The sequence below is a fragment of the Pygoscelis adeliae genome, unplaced genomic scaffold (genome assembly GCF_000699105.1).
Source record: "Pygoscelis adeliae isolate BGI_AS28 unplaced genomic scaffold, ASM69910v1 Scaffold156, whole genome shotgun sequence".
NCBI lineage: Eukaryota > Metazoa > Chordata > Aves > Sphenisciformes > Spheniscidae > Pygoscelis > Pygoscelis adeliae.
This window is the reverse complement of record NW_008825016.1, coordinates 4,630,109-4,651,915: the sequence shown is the minus strand read 5'-3', so window position 1 is coordinate 4,651,915 and position 21,807 is coordinate 4,630,109. Positions and strand designations below refer to the sequence as shown.

The window sequence follows — 21,807 nt, the reverse complement described above, 5'->3', positions numbered from 1 at the left end:
GGCTGCCCTGTGGGTCCTGGGAAGGAGCTTGTATTGAGAAAACTGGCGGGTGGCGGCAAACCGGCAGGTGTGGAAGGACCCGCAAGCGTTCTGGAAGAGAGGGTCAGGGTTTGCACCGGAGGCGGGATCTAACATCAGCTTGGTGGAATCCGGTACTACGGTAGCGCGTTCAGGAAGGAAAAATCGGGAAGTTGAGCTGCAACGCATCAGAAAAACTGCGCTTGAAAAGGACTCCAAACGCCAGGAGTTCCCTCTAATTTGCTAACTACTGGTGCATGGAGGGGAGCGTGGTGGTTCTTTTCTCTTTATTTCCGCTCTGAAGCACATCATATATTTTTATATGTGAGGTCATTATCCCCTTAAGAGCTTTTGAGCACTGCCCCAGGTGCCGCTTTTCTAAATAGTTTTTGTTAGCTAAGTAAAAAACACTGTTACTGAAACAAAACTACTGTGTCTGAACCACGGTGGTAAGTTTACACAGTGCAACAATGGGCAAACTTACTAGTATAAATCTCTGCTCAGAATTCAGTTACATGGTTTCACATACCACGTAAGACATGCAGTAGAGTGCTTTATTCACCTCCCTGCAAACAGAAGCTTGAATATACACTAGGTGTTTTCTTCTCCCCCTTTCTTGCAGGAATAAGTTGTAATATATACAGCAAAATCTCTCCTCTGAACGTGTTAAACAGGAAGAGTATTACTTTGTATACATGAAGAAATATTTCCTTAAATATCACTCTAGAATTTTGCTAGGTGGTGGGGATTGTTATTTTTTCCTGATTTCTTAAAAATAGTAAACCCTATAGCTTTATTAAAGTTCTGAAATATTTCTACTTTATTATTTTGTTGAAATTAGAGTGATGTAGACATGCTTTTTCTACCTCAGTTACACTTTCAGTTCTTAATTTCAAATGTTTTAGCTCTTCATGTTGTTAAACCCTAGCCCACAGTCAACTATTGATAGCTAAATATTTTGGCTTGTATTTCATGCATTGAAAAGAAAGAAACCAACCCACAGACAGGTTTTCCCAGTTCTCTCTGAAACAGAGATGGGAGGGCATTTTAAAAACCAAGGTAGTGCATGGCTGTGCTTGCCGTCTTCCCTTCCCATTCTATAGATTGATGATGGCTGGCTTGGATAATTGTGATTGCAGCTGCTACTGCATTATGGGGAAAGAAGATTCTCTCTTAGGCAGACTGCTTCCAGATGACTATGTCCATATATTGGTTCCTGATTAAGGCTGTTGGCCCAGAGATCAAGACCGCAGCTAAAGTTTTAGGCAAATACCTGCTCTATTGATCATCTACTAACACGTAGTGTGTGTTGTGCATTTTTAGAATGCCGTGCTTCAGTGATGAATGTATGTCTTGTGCATACATTTATACATTGTTATGTGTAACTTTGTGGTGTGGGGTTTCTTTTGTGAGTTTGTGTGTGTGTGTTTGTTTGGGTTTAAAGAAACTATAACTTTGTTATTTTACAATGAAGTCAGTATTTTCCTGTAGGATCTGGGGGAGGGAAATTGGTTCTTAGTTTTGAAATTCTGTCCTTCTTGGTGTTAAAAGCCAATATAGCAGTTTAAAGATAGATCTTCAAGTAGCTTCTGGGAAATGAACTTATGAATGAATTGATTTTAGCGTTCTTATAACTCTATTTTAAAATCATGAGGATTGCAGATGACTACCATGTGATATGACTAAGCTTTTCATTCAGTGTTTTTACAACAAGATGATCTCTAGGAAATACTCAAGGGGAAAACAAAAATCTATCAATAACCTTGGGCTGTTTCATGGTTTTGATAACTGTTGACTGAAGGAGACCATATACATTGTTGTATATGGTCATAGTGTAGGATGCAGTCTTAGGTTTGTTTCTGACGTTTGTTTGACCTAATGGCCCAACATTATCATGTTTGATAACTGATTGGTACTATCTTGCAGCATGGTATGTGTACTGGCGATGCAGAAACCACGTAGCAGAAAGCTTTGAGCAGTTGTGGATTCTCAGTTTCTCCCAACAGCAATAAAAAGTGAAGAATGAAGGCGACTGGATTTATTTCCCTATGGACGTTGGTTTCACTGCCTTGTGGCCAGTTAGCAAATCCTGCAGAACATGAAGATGTAGTAAAGCATGCAATAAAGCTGCACCGTGGGAAAGGAGCTGTTATCACTCAGAGAAAGCAGTGGGTGTTGGAGAGCTGCAGAAAACTGTCTGGTCTTCTTCGCCAAAAGAATGTTGTTCTCAATAAACTAAAAAATGCTATAAGAGCAGTTGAGAAGGATGCAGGACTGTCAGATGAAGAGAAACTTTTTCAGGTGCATACCTTTGAAATTTTCCAAAAGGAGCTAAATGAAAGTGAAAATTCGGTCTTTCAAGCAATTCATGGCCTCCAGAGAGCTCTACAGGGTGATTACAAAGATGTTGTAAATATGAAAGAAAGCAGTAGACAGAGACTGGAAGCCTTGAGAGAAGCTGCAATTAAGGTTAGTTCCCCCATGTTTATTACTGGAGTATTAATATTCTACTTGTGATTGTAATTTTATTATGGCAGGGTTTCAATCTGTTTTAATAAAAAAGTGGATCTACATGAAACTTGCAATGTTTTACTGTTTAAAATTGATTTTGGATGAAGTACTTGTTCTTATTAGTAAAATTAGAAGTAATTCTGGTGCAGAGCTTAAAACTTACTACTAGTCAATAGTTCTTATTTCAAAACAAAGCTAAGCATAATCATAAGACCTATGGCAAATATTATGTTAAAGGGAAAGGAATACAAGAAGTGAGTCAGTGCACATAGCACAGTTGCACTAGATAAACCAGTGAGATTATCAGAGTGGAAATAATGCCATAAATTGGCAAAATATTAACTGTTTTTTCCACTTCAAATGAGAATTGCTCAACCAAAATCCACAATTTAAACAGAATGACTTCTTGCCTTTTATTTCCGTATTTGTATAGGTGTGGGTAAAATGGATGTGCAAAATATGAGATGACTAGATTTTTAATCTCAGTATAGCACTCCTAGCCTAAGAAGTGCAGGTTTGAAAAACAGTACTTCCAAGAAAGAGCTGGCTGAGATAACTTTACCAAGAAAAGCACAGATGAGTAACAGTTGAGCACGAGTACTTCATAGAAAGTTTGAGTTCCCATGTCAATGCAGACCTGTTAGGGTGTGCACAATCTGCCACTGTCTACTGGACTCGGTAGTGCTCAGACTGTGTACTGACAGTCTCTCATTGAGAGAAAACATCGTTTAATTGATTTGGTATTTAAATTGCTCTTTTCCTTGCTCTACCCCTCAGCCACTGGAGGAATATATTTTCTTTGTTTTCTGTCTTCTAAAGGAAGAGGCTGCCCTTGCGTGAGGGAGCAAGAGAAGGAGGAAAAAAAAGTAATTGGGATAAAGCATTTGAGCTGGGAGAATCTCTAAAGGGCATTTGTGTAAGAGATGTGAAGATCTTAACAGGTGAAGATTGCAAGAGATTGTGTGCAAGAAAGGTGTGGAGTGAATTGTGGCAAGAAAGGCTGGTGGAAGTAGAAGTTAGGATGCAGACTTGGGAGACTAGAGTGGTCTGTGCAGTGAGAACAAAGATCGAATTACGACAAATTTGGATAGGGAGTAGCTTGGATCTAGGTGTGGTCCAATGAAGTGCTCAATCAATATGACTTTCATATTGGTGCTTAATGGTAGTGCCAGCCTCCACTCCATAGAAGTGGTAGCAATTGTCATGAAAATTACTTGATTTTCCACCTTTTTTTTTTCTTCTCAGAGCTCTTAAAATAGCAGCAGTGAAGCTGTCCAGAATCTTCTTTCTCATTTACCTAATTCTTGGCAATGTTACTGTAAAATACTGAAGTAATCTGTCCTTGAACTTGGGAATGGTGCTTCTTCATTTTTCTCATAAAAGGAGGCCTGTGTGTATAATGATGTGTTTGAGATGGGTGTCCTGTCAAAACTTTACTTCTGCACAGGTGGATTGTGTAGGCTTTTTTGTATTATCATATCAAGATATTTACTTGGATGAGCAATCTTTTGTACCCTTCCTTCTTATGTCATGTGCGTGATTATTTAAACAGAGCATTTGTTGTTCTAACCTTACAATTGTTACATAAAGTGAAACAAAGGATAGTGGGGGAAAAGCATACCAAAAAGATGAAAGTTACATGGGATACATTTTTTTTTTTTTTTGGACTTGTTCTTACTTCAGAAGACACACAATAGGTCCAATTTTGTTCCAGTTTCATTTTACTGTAATGATTACTTTGGTGTACTCATAAGACGTCCTTTCCATTTTTTAAACAGTGATTGAATGGAAAATACAAATGACTGCAGAGCGTGCTGGACTCTTCCCTTCATTTTATTTCTGTTGAGTTGAAGTATTTGGAAGTCTTTAGTGTTGGGATATGTATGCATGTCTGATGCATTTCTTGCTGGTTCTGCTGCTGGGAAAAGGTATAGCAGAATCATGCGTGGGGGGGAGGGGAGGAAGGAAGAAGCGCTGAAGATAGCTTCTGCCTTCCTTTGCTCCAGGAACCTGTGTGGAGGTTCAAGAAAAAGCAACAAAATCTTACCTACTTTTTACCAGCTTCTAATTTCTTGGGTGCCTACTACTCGGACATTGATGGAAAAAATAACTCGCAAGTAGTGCAAAGATGTATCCTCTTCTGAATGTGCTTTTTTCATCCCTGATTAAACAGTAGAGAGCAACAGCAACACTGCTTTCTTAACTAGCGTTGCCCCAAAATCAGACTTAATCTTACTTCATTTTGCTCATGTGTTTCTAGGTGTTCCAGTCTCTTGTTTAGTGCACAATCCTTATCTGTATTACCTTGCTTAAAAGATTGTTTGGTATGTACCTTGTGATCAGATGTCTCCAATCCCAGCATGAGTTGTGGAACAGTGCTTGTACTGTGATGCACTTCTGCTTAACATGTAGCAGGCCGTTTGAGATAGCTTGTCCTTTTCATGGACACCGTTCTCTGTGATTGTCCCACTCTACTGCCGTGACACTGGTCTGTAGGTGAAAACAGACTTCAATAGACTACAAAAACCTTTGTCTTCATTAATTAAAGGAACTTACAGTTAAACTCAGATTTTTCAAAGGTCTTCTACCTTGCTATTCAGAGAAAGTTAACGTCTTGCAAATGAGAGCCCGTATTTATTTTTCTGCAGTTTACCTCTAACTCTGTTCAGCCAGTTTGTCTCAGCTGACAGAAAGGACTGATCAGCTCCCTCCACCCAAAACCTGTTCCATTTTTGAGGGGAAAGAATCTAACCGTTATCAATTCCATCTTGTGTTCTAAGTTGTTGCTGGCTGAGGACAGAATCTGCAGCTCATACGGGGGCTGTTTTTTATGTCTTTCAAGCAATGTCTGCTAGCAGAGAACAGCAGATAGGAAATGTTTTTCCTTGAGGCTGTATGAGAGTGACTGTCTCTCTTGCTTTTGTGTTGCATAAGAACTAAAGCAGTTGACATTGGGCCAAACACATTAATAGTTACATTTTTCCCAACTCCAGTTATTTTGAGAACTGGGTAAGTTTCATTGTGCTGGTGTAACTATGGTAATTCTAAACACCCAACAGACAAGAGCCAGCAATTCTGTGGTTTCATCACAACCAGAAGTATTCATCTGACTGTCAGGATTTTAAAAGGGTTAAGCTACAGTTACAGGCTGTACTGAACATACTCTTGTCTTGGCATCAAGGAATTGATTAAATTATACGCATGTTCTTGCAGGTTTCAAGGGGAAAAATGTCCATCCACAAGCATGTGTGGAGGAGGGGACACTCCAGTTATTTAAGCATAGGAGTTTAGGACCATTTTAGATGCCCAGGCTATCCAAGATATCTGTGTGGGCTAGGCAGATAAAACACACAACCTAAGGGACACCTGTGTTCTTATTTGATTTCTAACTGGCTATGGCAGGGCATGTAAAATGGAGACAGAAATGTGCATTTTCTGGGAATTCAGTCTGACCTAGAGATTGCTTATATTTTTTGCCCGATCTGTTTTTTCCCTTGGTAATAATATTGGCTTCCTTAAAGAACAGATGTAGGGTCTCTCCCATCTAAATCTTTGAAAGAATGTGGGCATGTAAAGTGAAGTATCATATCTTTTTTCAAAAAAACCTCAAATTATAATCTGTCAATACACAAAGCATTACATTTGGTTATTGTCTCAGTAACCATGTAGAAGGGGCAGTGTTAAGTCCAGTCTTGATCAGTAAATAAAACTTACTTTTTTAGTTCTGTTTTTGAACCTGAAACATCATAACTTTATCAGGGAAGCTACTGAAATATTTTTACACCATATTGAACCACATCAGCATTTTTTCTTTTCTTACTTCTGAAGCCTAGAAATGGATTTCAGAAGTCATTAGTGCAAGTTCATAAAAGGCCCAAACTGTAAAGATGGACAAAGTCAAGTATTTTTACTTCTGATAGGAAAAATGCTTCTTGGGAAACATAAGCAGGAACCTCAGCTAGAGTGCTTGACTGCTCATCTCTACTCCCAGCTGCTTTTATTTTTTTGTAGCTGTTTCCACAGTTGTTGTAATTTTTGAAAACCATAAACAGACCTCTTCCCATGTTTATAAAATGGCTTATAAAATTAAGATTCATTTTGTTTTCCTTCCAATTTGTTTGTTTGTAGCTAGTAAAGCTATGCTTTCAAGGTTATTGTGCTTCCCTGCTAAAGCACTGAGATCTAAACTTTACTTTGCTCCGAAATGTTTCCTAGAGTTCTTCAAAGTAATTCCTTTCTTGTATTTCCTGGATCGTAACCTTGGGGCAGCTCTACTGTTTAATGTATTAGAAAAGGCAATTGGTGGATATTTTGTTTGGTGGTTGTTTTTCGTGCCTGCTTCCCCCAGTGAAAATTGGCACAAGAGAAAGCAATCTTCAAATACCATTATAAAGTCTATATTGCTTTTGCAATTCCACTCGTAAGGTGTTTTGTGTCAAAAGAAGCGTACATTTATGTCAAATGTTTTCCTGCTCGAAGGCCTGGCCAGCACTTTATCTGTGTATTGTAAAATTCAACAGGAAGAAATGGAATACGTTGAACTCTTAGCAGCAGAAAAACATCAGGTTGAAGCCCTTAAGAACATGCAGCATCAAAACAAAAGCCTGTCAATGCTTGATGAAATTCTAGAAGATGTCAGGAAGGCAGCTGATAGATTGGAAGAGGAAATAGAAGAGCATGCCTTTGATGACAACAAATCCGTAAGTGGTATTTTAGACTCAGTCTTTTCATTTTTTGCATTTATTTTTTAGTTGGTATTTGCACTGTAGGGGTGCTTCTCTCGTGTTAAATAGTTGCTAGGATTTTAGTGACTATTTAAGAAAAAAACAAAACAAAAAACTTTTGGCTCTACATTTGTTTTTGCTTCCCTTTCAACACAAGAAAGTATTTAGTGATAGAATGATTGCTTGTTAAGAGTGAGCAAACAGGAATAATTACTCCTTTTTACTAGTGACTTCTGTGGTTTTGATTTGAAAGTCCTTCCTGCAGCTGCCACTTTGACAGTGACAAGTGTAGCCCATCTCACTGATACAGCCCATGAGAGTTATGACATCTCTGGTGGTGGTGGCGACTGTGATATGTAGACTTTGTAGGATATGGAGTTCCCATGTTAAGTGTAGTCTCCGCTTTTTTCTCTTTCATTTTGTTGAGAAAGTTATGGGAGAACAAGAATCCTTGCAGTTAGTTTTCACAGTCTGGGAAAAGATATATTGTTCAAGGTAAGGACTTGAAATGTGTTTGTGGTGTTGCTTTCTTCCACTTCTGACTTCCTCTGCTTTTTGTACCTTGGCCTATTTGCATTGTTCATTGTTTCTGTGTTGCATGATGGACAATATCCCTTGGGTAAGGCTGTGTGTATTTGGAGCTGGGAGTACATCAGTTTATTCTAGTGTCCCATTGTGCTGTCCTCGGAGACTGACTCTCTAAATTGGTCCTGTTTGCATAAACATGGATTGCAATTTTATTTGGCTTTTGCTCTTGAAAGGCTTTTGTTGATTTGCAGGTTGACTTCCGAGGCGAGCATACCTCTTGCATTCTGCTGAGGAGGAAAAACAGTTGCTCTGTAGTAGAGAGCCAGGCCATTTTTTGTAGTTGTAGTGAGAGAAGGTGAAAGCAGCTTTTTATTTTGTATACCCCAGATGGCCGCAGTTGTACCCAGTGGGAATCCTGCCTAGCAGGACTAACAGCGGGGAAGGGGCGAGCTAGCTGGAGTGCCCTCTTCTGTTCCGCTGGGGTATAACGGCACGTTTTAGAGACCAGGAATGCGTTTTTTTCTGCTACACCTGTTAATTGGCAAAATGCCAACACATCCTTTTTCTCCAGTGTCTCTCTTTGGTTTGCTGCTTGTATCACTATTCATGAAAGAAAAGGAATCATGAAATGCAACCTGGAGGACTATTTACATCTCCTTCTTTGCAAGAAACCTCTAGCGTGTTTTCTCTTCAGCTAGAACACTGGAACATTAGAACAAAGAAGCTCTAATAGAATCATCAGTAATCTGATAATGATACAAAAGCTTCTATTAAAATATAATCAAATAGAGAAGTGTAGTAGGTAAAAATGGAAAAAAAAAAAAAGAATCTGAGCTAACCCACTTAATGCAAGACGAGTATTTGCACACTGTATTCTGTTACGTACAACCTGCTTTCCGGAATTGCTGTTTTAGGAAATAAAATCCTGAAAATAACTGTTTTCTCTCATTATGTCCTCAAATTTATTAGTATTTAAAAGCTCATCTGAACCTGTGCCATCTACTCTTGCTCTTCTAGCATAGTCTGTCTTTTGTCAGTTCCCTTTTCTTCTGTAAAAAGAAAAATGCACCACAATATCCACACAATGTGTGATTTTATATATATTACACAGAAAAAACAGATTGTTTTTCATAATGTCTTAATCTTGTAAACATCTTCCCTTTTTTCCTAATGTTGTTTCTGACCTAGACTGTGAACTCCAGTAGATGCAAGAATGTATTTATCCAATTGCATTGCTTTTATATGATCTTTGATGCATTTTTAATTTTGATGCAGAGTTTGGTTAGATTCCAGACACACAAGCTACCAAGTACAAAGGAACATATAACAAACGCTATATGAATTTGGAGTTCCAGAGCTTCAAAGTAGATGCTTCACTGCTGATGTATTTTATAAGATAATTTTGCTTAGTGAACACTGATGTCATAGCATTAAATTCCCAAGAAGATACTAGAACAGATGTTGGCTTATTAGCATTTTGTTTTTCAAGCAAAGTAATAGTCATCTGCAAGATGGGGACACTACACTGAACAGTGAAACAATTCCAGTGTGAAAGTCAGTATAAAGTATGTTTTATGTTGCAGAGCCAACATTTCACAGTAAGCTCTAAGTTCTGTTTTAGTATCCCTGGAGTAGCAATAAGGGTGTGGAAGAGAGGGTCAGGAGCAAAGATGACAGAAAAACAGTAGGATTGGGCACTTATTGTGTATTCTGATTAGAAACAGTTCTTCATGTTTGCTGACTGTAGGGAAGCCTTTCTTCTTTGCTCCAATACTGTGAGAATAGTTTGCATGTACCTGGCATGCAGCTGTTCCTGCTTTTTCCCATCAGCTGAAAACGTGAAAACGTGGTTTGGTCTCTTAGACTTGGCAATGGACACCTCATTCTGGAACACAAAATAGCCTGGTAAGTGGGGAGCTTAGGGAAGTAAAGGCAAAATATATATATAAAAAGACAGGTTTTGGGCAAAAAAGACAACTTTCATAATGCGTAAAAAGAAAATGGTCATCAGCCTCTCACTCCAACAGCTAAAAATGCTGATGTTGAAGCAGCTGTTTTATGCTTCTGAATAATTCTGCAAAATTCAAATTTGTTTCAAATTCCATTTTTTTTCCCCTCTGTTGGATTCTTAGTGACTTCCAATTCTTTAAGGGCCCATCATATTGCATGATGTACAAAAACAGGGGAAGAGGTCGTTCCCATGACAAAAGTTTTTATTTAATTATACACATACACAAATGGAAGGAGTGGAAGAAAAGGATAAAAATTGCAGGTTAAATGTTAAATATTGAAAATGCAATATTTAGCTGAACAGTTGGGGGGAGATGTGCTGAGGAATCAGCAAAGAAAAATAGGAGGCTGTTTTATAGATGGCTTATGTGAATGCATTTCTTCATTAAATTGGGGAGTTGCTTGGGCAAAATATGGCAATCCAGAAAAGTTGAATGTTTTGTAGTCAGTCATTGGAATGACAACAGCCTACTCTCTTTACTGGAGCCTAAAAGAAGTAACAACCTTAACTGTTTCTGAATATTGGTAAAATCCACATTATTTAAAATACAGTGAACAATGAAATCATCATAGTGTCTTCTACTTTGTAATTACAGGCACGGAAGACAGAGCTAGGTAGAAACAGTTCTTATCCCCTCTCCTTCAAATTTACAGGACAGTGACTTTTTCCTGACTTGGAATGCAGTCATTATTTCAGATTTTTGTGAACTGAATATCACTTTGTAATCTCTAATTGTTTTTGTTTAAGGGAATAAAATGTTACATTTCAATCCAACCTTTTGTGTTCTAAATGTGATGAAGCTTTCTTTTAAAAAATATTTCAGATTAGGTGCAATTGAAAATACTGAATTGGAATTTTACAGCTTTGAAATCCTGTCTCTATATTTTTTCGTTGGACAACTTCGCTAAAGAGGTCTTGAAAACCCCTTGTTTTTAAAATGTAAAGCAAATTATAGCCTTTTCAGTTATGGACATCAAGTTTTGATAAAGAGACTGAAAGACTTCTCTAAGAAGAAACTGCAGTACTTTTAGTCAGTGTCAACAAATTCTGGAGCAACTTCAAGCACAGCTAATAGTCTTTCCCTTTTTACTGTATGCTTCATTGCCCCCCCCTTTTTTTTTTCTTTTGTTATTTGCTTTCTTCTTCTTACAGGTAAGAGGTGTAAACTTTGAAGCGGTTTTAAGGGTGGAAGAAGATGAAGCCAACTCCAAAAGAAATGCTTCAAAAAGAGAAGTAGAGGATGACTTAGGTCTTAGTATGCTTATTGATTCCCAGAACAATCAGTATATCCTTACCAAGCCCAGAGATTCAACCATTCCTCGTGCTGACCATCATTTCATAAAGGTAATCATTTTAGAGACATTCTTGTCATTTGTTTTGGTAAGATTTAGTCCCACTAGTTTGCATGCCAGTACTGCTTGGTTGGACTGAATATAGTTTCAGCATTTGTCCCTCTAAAGTCACCCTAGCATTCATGATTATTCCCCCGTCTACTGGTGATCTGGCCAATGTGTTCTCTGCTCCTAGTATAGTCTTCACAAGACTGGTTGTGATGCCGCATGAATCCTCTCTGTTTTTATTTGATTTAACTTGTTGCACCTTTGGGACACCATTCCTTCTCTCAGACTGCACAGTGTTAAAGCAAGCTACTGCTGTGCCTGATAAGCCACTTACATGTTGTCACTAGAGATAATTTATCTGTTTAGGTCTCGTGATGAAAAAAGGGATGCTGGGAAATACATAGTCATGTTTTTTACTGTATTTGTGCTTCATGAAGAATAACTGGATTTTTTTTGGTTTTGGGTTTTTTGGGGGTTTTTTGTTGGTTGTTTTTTTTTTTTTTTTTAAAAACCAAACCAAAATGGATCTGTTTCACCATTTTATTTTAAAAGTGTCACTCCTCCCACAATTCCCCAGGAAACTGTCTACTTCCTACAATGTATTTAAAATATTTAATAAATTGATCAAAAGTCCCCAAAGCTACCAATTACTTAAGGTCAGTGCCTCATCTGATTCATCTGCAAAACTGCAGTGCTTACACCTACAACAAAGTGTTCAGGTTACTTTACTGAAGTTGTATTTTTTTTTCACAGGCAGTATTCTACATTTAATTTTACAATGCTATTTATCTTTTGAAAGATAATAGTCTTTAATTTCATCACAAATTTGTGTGTCCTTTATATTAACACATTTCTAAATCTTACATATTTAGGATATTGTGACAATAGGAATGTTGTCTTTGCCATGCGGCTGGCTGTGCACAACAATAGGATTGCCAACCATGTTTGGGTATATCATCTGTGGAGTACTCTTAGGACCATCAGGACTAAATAGTATCAAGGTAAGTGTGCAAGTTGCTTCTTGACTGATCTCATTTGTTGAAATCTTTAAAAGTAATTTTAAAAGAATCTGGTATTGCCAACCTCAAATGTATTTAAAAAAAACAAAACAAAACAAACCCCAAACCTGGACCTTTGCAAAATGAGGCCTTAAAATTTTATGTCTTTGAATCACTTTGTTTTCTTTTTTGTCCCCCCCCCCCCCCCCCCCTATATAATCATGACATAAGCAATTGTTGAAAGTGAAAGCTGAAGGTTGCGGTTTTTTGGGGTGTTTTTTTTTTTCTTTTCTTTTTGTCTTTAATCATGAAGCATCACATCAATCTCACACATTTGAGAGCCAAATTACTTAAATGACATCAAATATTCAGAAACTTGCAAAAAGTCAGTGTTGGCAGTGGAGGAAGTGTTTAAAAAAAGTAGTTCCCTGAGTAGCGTAGCTTGGCTTCCTAGAAAGTTATTTTGCATCTCTGTAGCTCTTTCATCCATCCTAGTCGCCCTAGTTCTTTTCCAGTCCCCTGCCCGCATTCCTGAAGTCTCTTGAACCTTTTTAGCCCCATCACGTGTACCCTGATTACTAGCTCATGTGAAACCGTGGGCAGTGGTTGGCTAGACATTGCACATGTTTTGATTAGTGGTCTGGTGCGCATTAACAGATTGTTTAGCCAGCAGGCAAAACAGAACACGTTAAGGTTGCATGGTAATGTCCTGTTAAGTTACACGTGTCTCTTACATTGATATCCCCATAACTGCTTGGAACTTACTGTCTTTGCAACCTCTGCTCTTATGTGGACTTTTGTTTAAAATGACTCTTGGGCTCAAAAGTAAGTAGGGATGAACAGAATTGTAGGATTTTGTCAATCTCTTATTGGAAGAGAAGGCTACAAATACTACGCTTTCAAATTTTCATATTCTAAAACTGAGATTAAATAATAACCTTTGTGTCGTACATAACTTCTGGGTTGAGAAGGTCTGAAAAGCTTGACCGCTTGGACTGAGAAACAAGTTTGTAAGCTTGGCATTAGAAAGAGATTCAACAACGAATTTTCAGAGACTTACACTGAGGAAGATGATGTGGTCAGAACAGACACGAGAGGTTTCTCTAGGACAGTTTCTTAGGGAACTGCCTGTTTCTTGTGGAGCTGTGATTAAACATTATTCATCTGGATAACATTCATGTTGACTGGGTCTCTTGTGTGTACTCTCTCCTTTTGTCTCTTCCGTATTTCATAAAAAAGTTCAATGTCGGAGGAAGTGAGGAGACAGACAGATTCTGATCTTGCAGGGAAGATAAGTTTCCATCTCCACTTCTCTATGATTGATAACAGACCCTGTCCTCTTCTGCTCTGGACTGTAAATACATAGAAGAGAAATGTTAGGTTTTTCTGTTGTGACAAGGAAGACAACCACTATTCTTTCTGTTGCACCCTTCTCTCTGAAGTGGAAGGCTGGTAGTTGTACTGGTCTGAGAGATGGATGCATGGAGTCTATAGGATGGAAAGCAGAACAGCAACTACAGTCTAGCAGAATGATTATACCAATAGACCAATAAAATAGCTAGCCAGAAGTAACTTCTGGAATGCAAGCCTTGGGGGTTTAATAGCATATGCATAAAACATAACCTATTTATTTTCAACAAGCAAGCAAGCAATCTTACCTAGATCAACGCACATGTGCGTTTCGGGTGACCAGCACTATCCAACCAAATTATCTAGTAGCAGCCAGGTGATGGGAAAAATGTTTGATCCCTAAAGATGCTGAGGGAACTTCTGATGTCATATGACCAACAAGTGAACTACCTATGGAAACATAATGAGAAACAATTTGTTTTGTAAGAGGACTTACAAGTAGATTGCTGTGCACTAATTTTTATTTTATTTTTTTTAAAGTCTATTGTACAGGTGGAGACATTAGGAGAGTTTGGTGTATTCTTCACTCTCTTTCTAGTTGGTCTGGAATTTTCTCCTGAAAGATTAAGAAAGGTATTTTTGTATAATACTTCTACATTACAGGATTTAATTGCTAATGTTCAAGTTATCAGTTATATTTCAGATTTTTACATTCTCCCTATAATATACTGGTGTAATTTTGTACATTTTTCAAAAGACAAATATGACATAACTCTTTGGAAAGAATAGAATGCATTATTTATTCAGTGTCTCAAAAAAAACCTTTGCTATTCCTCTTCATTTTAGTAAAACAGTTCGATTACTAGAAAAATCTCACGCAATTTATGGCAATCCATCTCTGCTTTATTTTAACAAGCAGTAACATGCAGTTGCTGTTATGGAGTGCTCAGTGATGTTTGCCAGTCCTGTTATTTAAAAAAAAAAAAAAAAAATCAGTTTAAGTACTGCATACTGAATTGGTGATACATGCTGTACTGGCTAATAAACTCATTCTGCAAGTATGTTAGCACAATCTGGAATATTACATTATATGGCCATCAGGATTCAGCAAAAAAAGTACAGGTTATCTCATAAACCAGCTAGAATTTTAATAGTGGAAAGTACTGCTGCAAGATAGGTAAAGATTGTATGTATGTAAAGAGTTGCATTGTGTGATTTGTTCCTAAACTGATGGTTGTGAGTTCGTGAGACTACAAAAGATTTAATTGAAATGTGTTAAAATTTATGAGCATTCAGCTTAATCTGCTATTTCTAGTCCATCTAAAGTCAAAGATAAAAATCAGTAATTCAAGGGTTCCTAAACTGTAATATATAAATTGTTACTTCGGAATTGTGCGCTCACTAGTGTGGAGCGGGCTGCTGGTATTGATGATGGCTTTGCCACTCCCGTTTTTTCCCCGCCCTGGAATCACATCAAATAACTGGTCTTCCATTTGATGATTTTAATATATTTCAACCCATACTGGACTTTCGGCCCTTAATTTGTCTGTGAACTCTGGGAAATTTACCTAATTTCTGGTAATGAGCCTTCTGGCATAGAATGTTATCTACTAGGCATAATAACTTCAGAGTTTTAGGATGTATAGGATGACAGCCTGTTACTTCTGTGGCTCAGCACTGCAGCCCCAAATCATGCATCTTTAACTGCTTATTTGCACTGAAAATCATTATAACTTATCAGTGAGAAAAGTGTCATCAGACTTTATCATAAGAACTTGTTTTCTTCCCAAGGTATGGAAAATATCTTTGCAAGGACCTTGCTACATGACAGTTTTGATGATTGCCTTTGGTTTACTATGGGGACACTTGCTCCAAATTAGACCAACACAAAGTGTCTTCATTTCCACTTGTTTATCTTTATCAAGCACACCACTGGTGTCAAGATTTCTTGCAGGTAGTGTTCGAGGAGATAAAGAAGGTAAGTATGATTTTAAATGTGGACTACTGTAGTATCTGCAATAAAATTTGAAAGAAGTTGACTTTGTAATATTATGAGAGAAACTATTTAAAAACCGAAACAAAACAAAAACCACTGTTAAGTCTGGTTTACAAGCAATCATCCTCCTTTCATACTGGCCAGTGTTGTGTATATTCTTGTTATGAGGTGTACCTGCTTTTTACATAGCCAGTCCTCTTCAGAGAAAGACAGCGAAGTCCAATCAGTACTCTCCATGTTAAGAATTGACTTTACTGAGGGTCTGGAATCTTTCTGCTTTTTAAGAGGTTACCAGGTTAGACCGTTACTACCAGTCTGTCATCTGGTAGCAGAAAGGCTAACTTAAATAATTCACACCCTTCTTCAGCAAACTAACACCAGCTCAGGTAGTCTTTCATAGCAAACAGCTCTTCAAATAAGTACCTTCAAGTGCCATATTGCTAGCTTCTCAAAAGACTTCTAAATGTTTCCTTTCAAAAATTTTGCCATCCTGCTTTCTTCCACTTAAAACTCCCTCATACATACTGCATTAAAGTTCTCCCCACCCCCTAGAATATTCATATTCTAATGCCTAAATTCAAAGTGCATATTTTACACATGCTGGCTCTTACATGCGTCTGTTATTCTAAAGACTGTATGTTTTCAGTAAAGGAGTTCCAGTACATGCATAACGAGTGCTTAATTGCTAAGCAAAGTCTATATTTTTATTGTGTAACAGAAGCTTCATATGAATATTTTATTTATATTTTTAATACATCTTTATTTATATATAGTTTCATTTACTTACTGGTGGGGGAAAAAACCCAGAATGCTTTGAATGACCTCACCCCATTGAGAACTATACTTAGCCTCCATTTGATTAAGACATTTCTAGACTTCTGAGCCCTGCAAGCATTCATAGATTCTGATGAACGTTTCCATGACTGCTTTGTTGGTGTACAGGGGATATTGACTACAGTAGCGTACTACTTGGCATGTTGGTGATGCAGGATGTGCAGCTTGGTTTATTTATAGCTGTCATGCCTACACTTATTCAAGCAGGAGTGAGCACATATTCCAGGTAAAAAAAAATTATTGCATGTATCTTCCCCCCACCCCCTTCCAATTAGCCTGTAGATTGCAAATATGAATATGAGAGCACTACCGTTAATGTCAGTTCCGTGAAAAATATGCACTCTGTTCTGTAAGTTCCCTTTACTATTTGTACTTGTCATGTTGTATGAGGATATTCTTTCTGCTCTAGCTGCCTTAGTCCTCTTCAGTACTTAAAATCTGTAGTGAAAAATTTGTTATTGTAAAAAATAAGCTAATTTCTTCAGTTACTTTATTCCCTCAAGACATATTTTTGTCAAAGACTATGTGGTAGTATTATTGAGCCTGATGGCTTACCTTGAAGATCAATCAACAAAAATCTTTTTGAATAAACACGAAAGTAAATTCTAGGCTGTAAAAGAGATTGCTGGGCACTCAGCGGGTTTAGTATTCATCTTGTTTACTAATGTATCTAAATATCTAACTGTAGCCACTCAGTTTTAAACACCTGTGGAATTAGATCCCTTCACTTAAGGGGAACTGGTTGGGAGGCATGAGAGCACTTGAAAGAAATGTTTTGTTTGTTCTTCTCTTCCAGCATTTTCAAGGAAATACTGAGAATACTGATACTGATTGGCCAAATTCTCTTTTCTCTGGCTGCTGTTTTTCTTGTATGTCTTGTTATAAAGACTTATCTCATAGGACCGTATTATCGCAAGTTGCATGCAGAAAGCAAAGGGACTAAAGAAATCCTCATTCTAGGAATAACTGCATTCATCTTCCTTATGTTAACGGTAATCTTTTAAATTAATAAAACATTTTGATACATGTGGTAGTTCACTGCATCAGTATCACAAAAGCCATCACACTTACTGTTATTGCATATCCATGTACCTCTGTAGTTAATCATTTGGGTTTACTATGTTTTAAAACAAACCCCAAATGCACAGATGATTCATGCATTACAGCATAGCTGAGTAAGAAGACGTAAAATTTGAATGTCAATCAGCTGAACTTCTGCTGGTAACTTTTAATACAGCCAGTTAAAGAATCGTGATTCCAATTTTAATTTTGGGCTACTTCATGCATTTGAAAATAATTTAGGATGGGTTTTGAGATACTGATAATGGCTGACTGTGACATTTGCTCGCAAGTTTCTTTTCAATAGCAAATTCTTAACATGGTTTTTAGTATAAAATACTTTTCTGTGGGAGCTAAACAGTTTGGGATGAAGTTGAGAAAGCAGAGAAATGCCTTAAGGTTCATAGGTTTTGATATCCCTTTTGCGTTTGGTTCATTTTCCTCTGAATCTTCCTCCTATTTGTTTCTATCGTACGTTTCAGCCCTCTGAAAAACTGTTCTGCTGGAGAACAGAATGTGACAGTCGCTGATAATGTTGTGGGTTTGAAACTCCATTATCCTGAATGTGCAGTTTGTTATGTCCTCTGAGAATTTCTGAGAAAAGTTATCCCAAAAAGTTCCTGTGCATGGGCCTTCTTTTGTAGTATTTGCTTAATTATTACAGGTCCAACAGAGAAGGCTGACCTCCTTCAGGAAGAAGGTCCAGAAAGAAGTTAGTGAGAGCATAGCTTTACAATTTGTTCATTTCTCTTGTATAGGTTAAAAATGCCACCCCTCTAAACAGCTATTCATATTCCAAACAGGAGTGCCATCTAATAAGAGAAGGAACAAAACTAGTTTCTCCTTTTTACTTTCTAACAAGCAGATGTAACATTTGTAGAACAACTTCAATGAAAACCAACAGTGACCAAACCACAAAAGTTGCATAAAATATTATGGTATCTAGAAGCAGTCTTACTTGCATTAAAAATATGGTCTACATAGACTGATCTGACTGAATTTGGTGTACTGTGCCCAAATCACATATCTAATGTACAAGGAGTTTGTCTACATGACTTTGCATAACATATGTGTGTATACAAACCTGAGGGAGAATATGTTTGAGTGTGTTGGATTCATACTGCAAAACAGAATGCTTCTTCAGCATGGGAAGCATTTGTGAAGGAGCAAATATTTTGTGTACTTTAAGTGAAAGCAATTTTCCTTTTAAAGTTGATAAATAATGTATCAAAGGGAACAGTAGAAAGGATACTGCATGTAACCTCGGTAAACCAGTTGAGATGCTTGATATTCACAGACACTGATACATTCATTATGGTAATACTACAAGTTGTGGTTTGAGCACAAAGACTTTAAAAAAACCCAAACAAAACAAACAAAAAAAACCAAACAAAAAAGTATGTGGTTGTCCAGTTGAACAGTTCAACAAACAAATCTTCTGGAAGACAAATCTTAATTGGTATAGATGCCCTACTATGTCAGGAATAAAAACATAGGATGGGGGATGGCGATCTAATTTGAAAAAAAGTTGCATGTGTTTGGAAAGGATTAATTAAGGGTTTTTGGGTGCCAGGTAGGAAAACAATTAAACTGTCATGGTTCCTGCAAAGATCTTTCTCCTTTGAAAACCAAGCCTAAATATTGATGGAGTTTGTATAATTCTCTGCAAACAGAATTTTCCATACTAGTGTAATTCTAAAAAAGCTTTTGAATTTGTAGAGGGAGGAATAAGAGAGTGCATATTTTAGTGGCCTTAACCAAAGATGACTCTGCAGCTCCATTTAGAAAACTTGAGAGACCTTTTTAAACAAAATATTTTAACTCTGTCTAGCATGTGAGTTATTCTGCAGGCCACATCCTTTCCAATACATGACAAAGGGGGTAGGAATGATAACTCTATTCCTGCTTTGTGCATACAGTTACATGCATACAGTTACTTGTTACATGCTTCAGTGTTGACTGGATTTCTGGGGTCCCCCTAAGTTTATCTTGTATTGGGGTTCATCTGTAACACTAGCACATGTAATGCACGTTATATAGAAACATAAATTTATTTTACTTGTTTCCTGTGTTTGAAAATCTCAGATGACTAATTAAACAAGAATTGCCACTTCTCTACCAGTAAGGGCAAATTCTACATGGGAAAACAAGAGGGAAGATAGGACAGAAGTGAGTAAGCAATTTTGATGTAAGGGATTATCCTGTCTGTTGAGGAACCTTCTGTATGGAAGTGACTTCCGAGCATCTCTGAACTGCTTGGCTCACTTGGATAACGTTGCAACTCATTAAATCTGAAACAGGATCTTAAATACATCTCTTCTTGATAAACTAACTTAGAGTAAAAGAGATGCAATAAATCTTGAATATGAGATATTTTACCAAGATTTGGAGCTTAAGATACCTCTTTCTCTTCCCAGATATTCTCAGAAGTAACTGAAATTCCCCCTGCCTTTTTCCCCTCAACTAATTAGGCAGATCGGGAGCGGGGCAGGGGGGATTGTGTCAAGTGCCAGTCCTATAAAAGTCTAGCTGACTTGGAGACACAGTTGTGCATGTTTCAATCATGTACCCTGTCATCAGTAACAGAGATTCAGTAGATCGTTATTACACTTTCAGCAATGCCTTTTCAAGCTTTGAGTTACGCAGATACTGCTTTTTTTTTTTTTAGTTGGGAAACTGTTCTGCATTGTAACGTAGAGAGCAAATCTAGCTTACGGTTTTAAATATGACCATTTAGGATGGATGGCCAAACTGGTACATTTAGGTTGAGATATATACCACAATGAGCTGAAGAACATGTTATAAGTCAGCCAGTGTTCACTGGTGTAGTGTTGCTTTTTCATGTTCAGTATGTACAGAAACATTACAAGGAAAATTGTTTTAAACGCTATCCTGATAATGAATTGCTGTATTAGATATCTGCAGGACAACAGTGGTCAGTTTTGTTATGTTTTAAAACTAAGTTGCTGAATGTTATTAAGGAATTGGAAAAAAATAAAACCTGACCTGACAGGAAGGACAGCAGTTACATTTACACGTTTATAGGACTGTGCATACACATGGAGAGGGGGGAAGTGGCTTCCAGTTTGACTGCGTTATGGTTGACCTGGGATGATGGCAGTAGATGGAGGGAAATTGCCAGCTTGCTTTTATATACCAAAAAGATGAAAAGAAAATATAGCGATGTTATTGCAGTACTTTATATATGAAAATGTACATACTTGCCGTGTATTAGGAATGTCATTCCTTGTTTGCCTGGAGTACTTCTCAATGGCTCATAACCTCCTTATGAACTCCTTTTTCTATCAAATAAAAGGAGAAGATTAAGGAAAAACTCTAATCTCAAATATTCTAGTTAATTATGTAATAAAATACAGTTGAGATGGAGTTTTTACAAGGCTCACTAAAAATTGTTTCCACTTCCATTAAGGCTTTACTTCCTTAAAATGCAAGCTTAGAATTCACCTCTTTAGTCTTGGGCAGATTTAAGTTATTAAAGCCTGAAATTCTAATACATTTATTTCCATCAGGGATTTCTTTAATTTTACTGGCTTACCATACTCATTAAGCTTCTATGATGATTAAGGAGTAGCAATGAGATACACATTATTAGAGAATATAGGCAAAACAACTGCTGAACAAATTGTTGAAATTCAACTGGAACATGTTATAGCAGTAATGTTTATTTCTTTATTACTATGGTAGAACATTTGAACATAAAAATCCAATATTCTAGTGAAAGCAAAGCAATCCTTTCTGAATTAAGAGTAAAATGGGACCTTTGAAAATAACTGAAAATAAATTTTACTGGGAAAAACACGTAAGTTGACAAAACTTTTCACTTAATTTTGACTGAAAAAGCTTTCTGTAATGTAGGAGTTGAGAAAAGGACAGTCCAGAGCCAAGGGATTAGTAATTGTTAGAGCCCTGTTTGGTAAAGGGAAAAACGTTAAAAATGATGCAAGCAGAGAAGGGAATACAAAATGCAAATACTTTCCAAGTTCTGCTTATATAAGAGATTTTGCTGAGAATGCCTTCCTGCCAGTAAAACAAACCCCATCCAGTGAGTGTGTGTGTGCGCGTGCCCACACACGTTATATATAATAAACCTTGATGCTACAGATTTAGTTGAGGAAATGTATCCACTTATTGGTAATATTATTGGACAACCAGAGACCCGGATGGGAATAGTCTGTATAAATCTAGATATAAATTTGAAGAACAGACTGGAGATGGGGGGATAGGGTTAAGAAAAGAATGTAATTTTTGGTTCTTTTCTTGCCCTCTCATCCACTTCACACTTTTCTGTGTGTAGTGACCTATAAATTTTGTAGGCCTGAAGTTGTGTAGTACCTAGAGAGTAGACAAGAAATAGCAAAACTTGCCTTTTTATTTACCAGACCCTTGATCTCATACTTAGCTTGCCATAGAGTAAAGG

At 37.3% G+C, this 21,807-nt stretch overlaps 1 protein-coding gene across 1 annotated transcript in view; it reads left to right on the top strand.

Moving 5' to 3' along the window:
* The first annotated feature begins 1,941 nt into the window (after window positions 1-1,941).
* The window catches only part of TMCO3 (transmembrane and coiled-coil domains 3), a 31,161-nt gene continuing 11,295 nt past the window's right edge, over window positions 1,942-21,807 (top strand). The window contains exons 1-8 of the mRNA XM_009326270.1: window positions 1,942-2,487; window positions 7,050-7,229; window positions 10,945-11,136; window positions 12,005-12,133; window positions 14,021-14,113; window positions 15,272-15,458; window positions 16,419-16,536; window positions 17,107-17,302. Of these exons, the coding sequence (XP_009324545.1) occupies window positions 2,041-2,487; window positions 7,050-7,229; window positions 10,945-11,136; window positions 12,005-12,133; window positions 14,021-14,113; window positions 15,272-15,458; window positions 16,419-16,536; window positions 17,107-17,302 (1,542 nt within the window). The 5' untranslated portion in view covers window positions 1,942-2,040. The remainder of the gene's footprint in view (window positions 2,488-7,049; window positions 7,230-10,944; window positions 11,137-12,004; window positions 12,134-14,020; window positions 14,114-15,271; window positions 15,459-16,418; window positions 16,537-17,106; window positions 17,303-21,807) is intronic.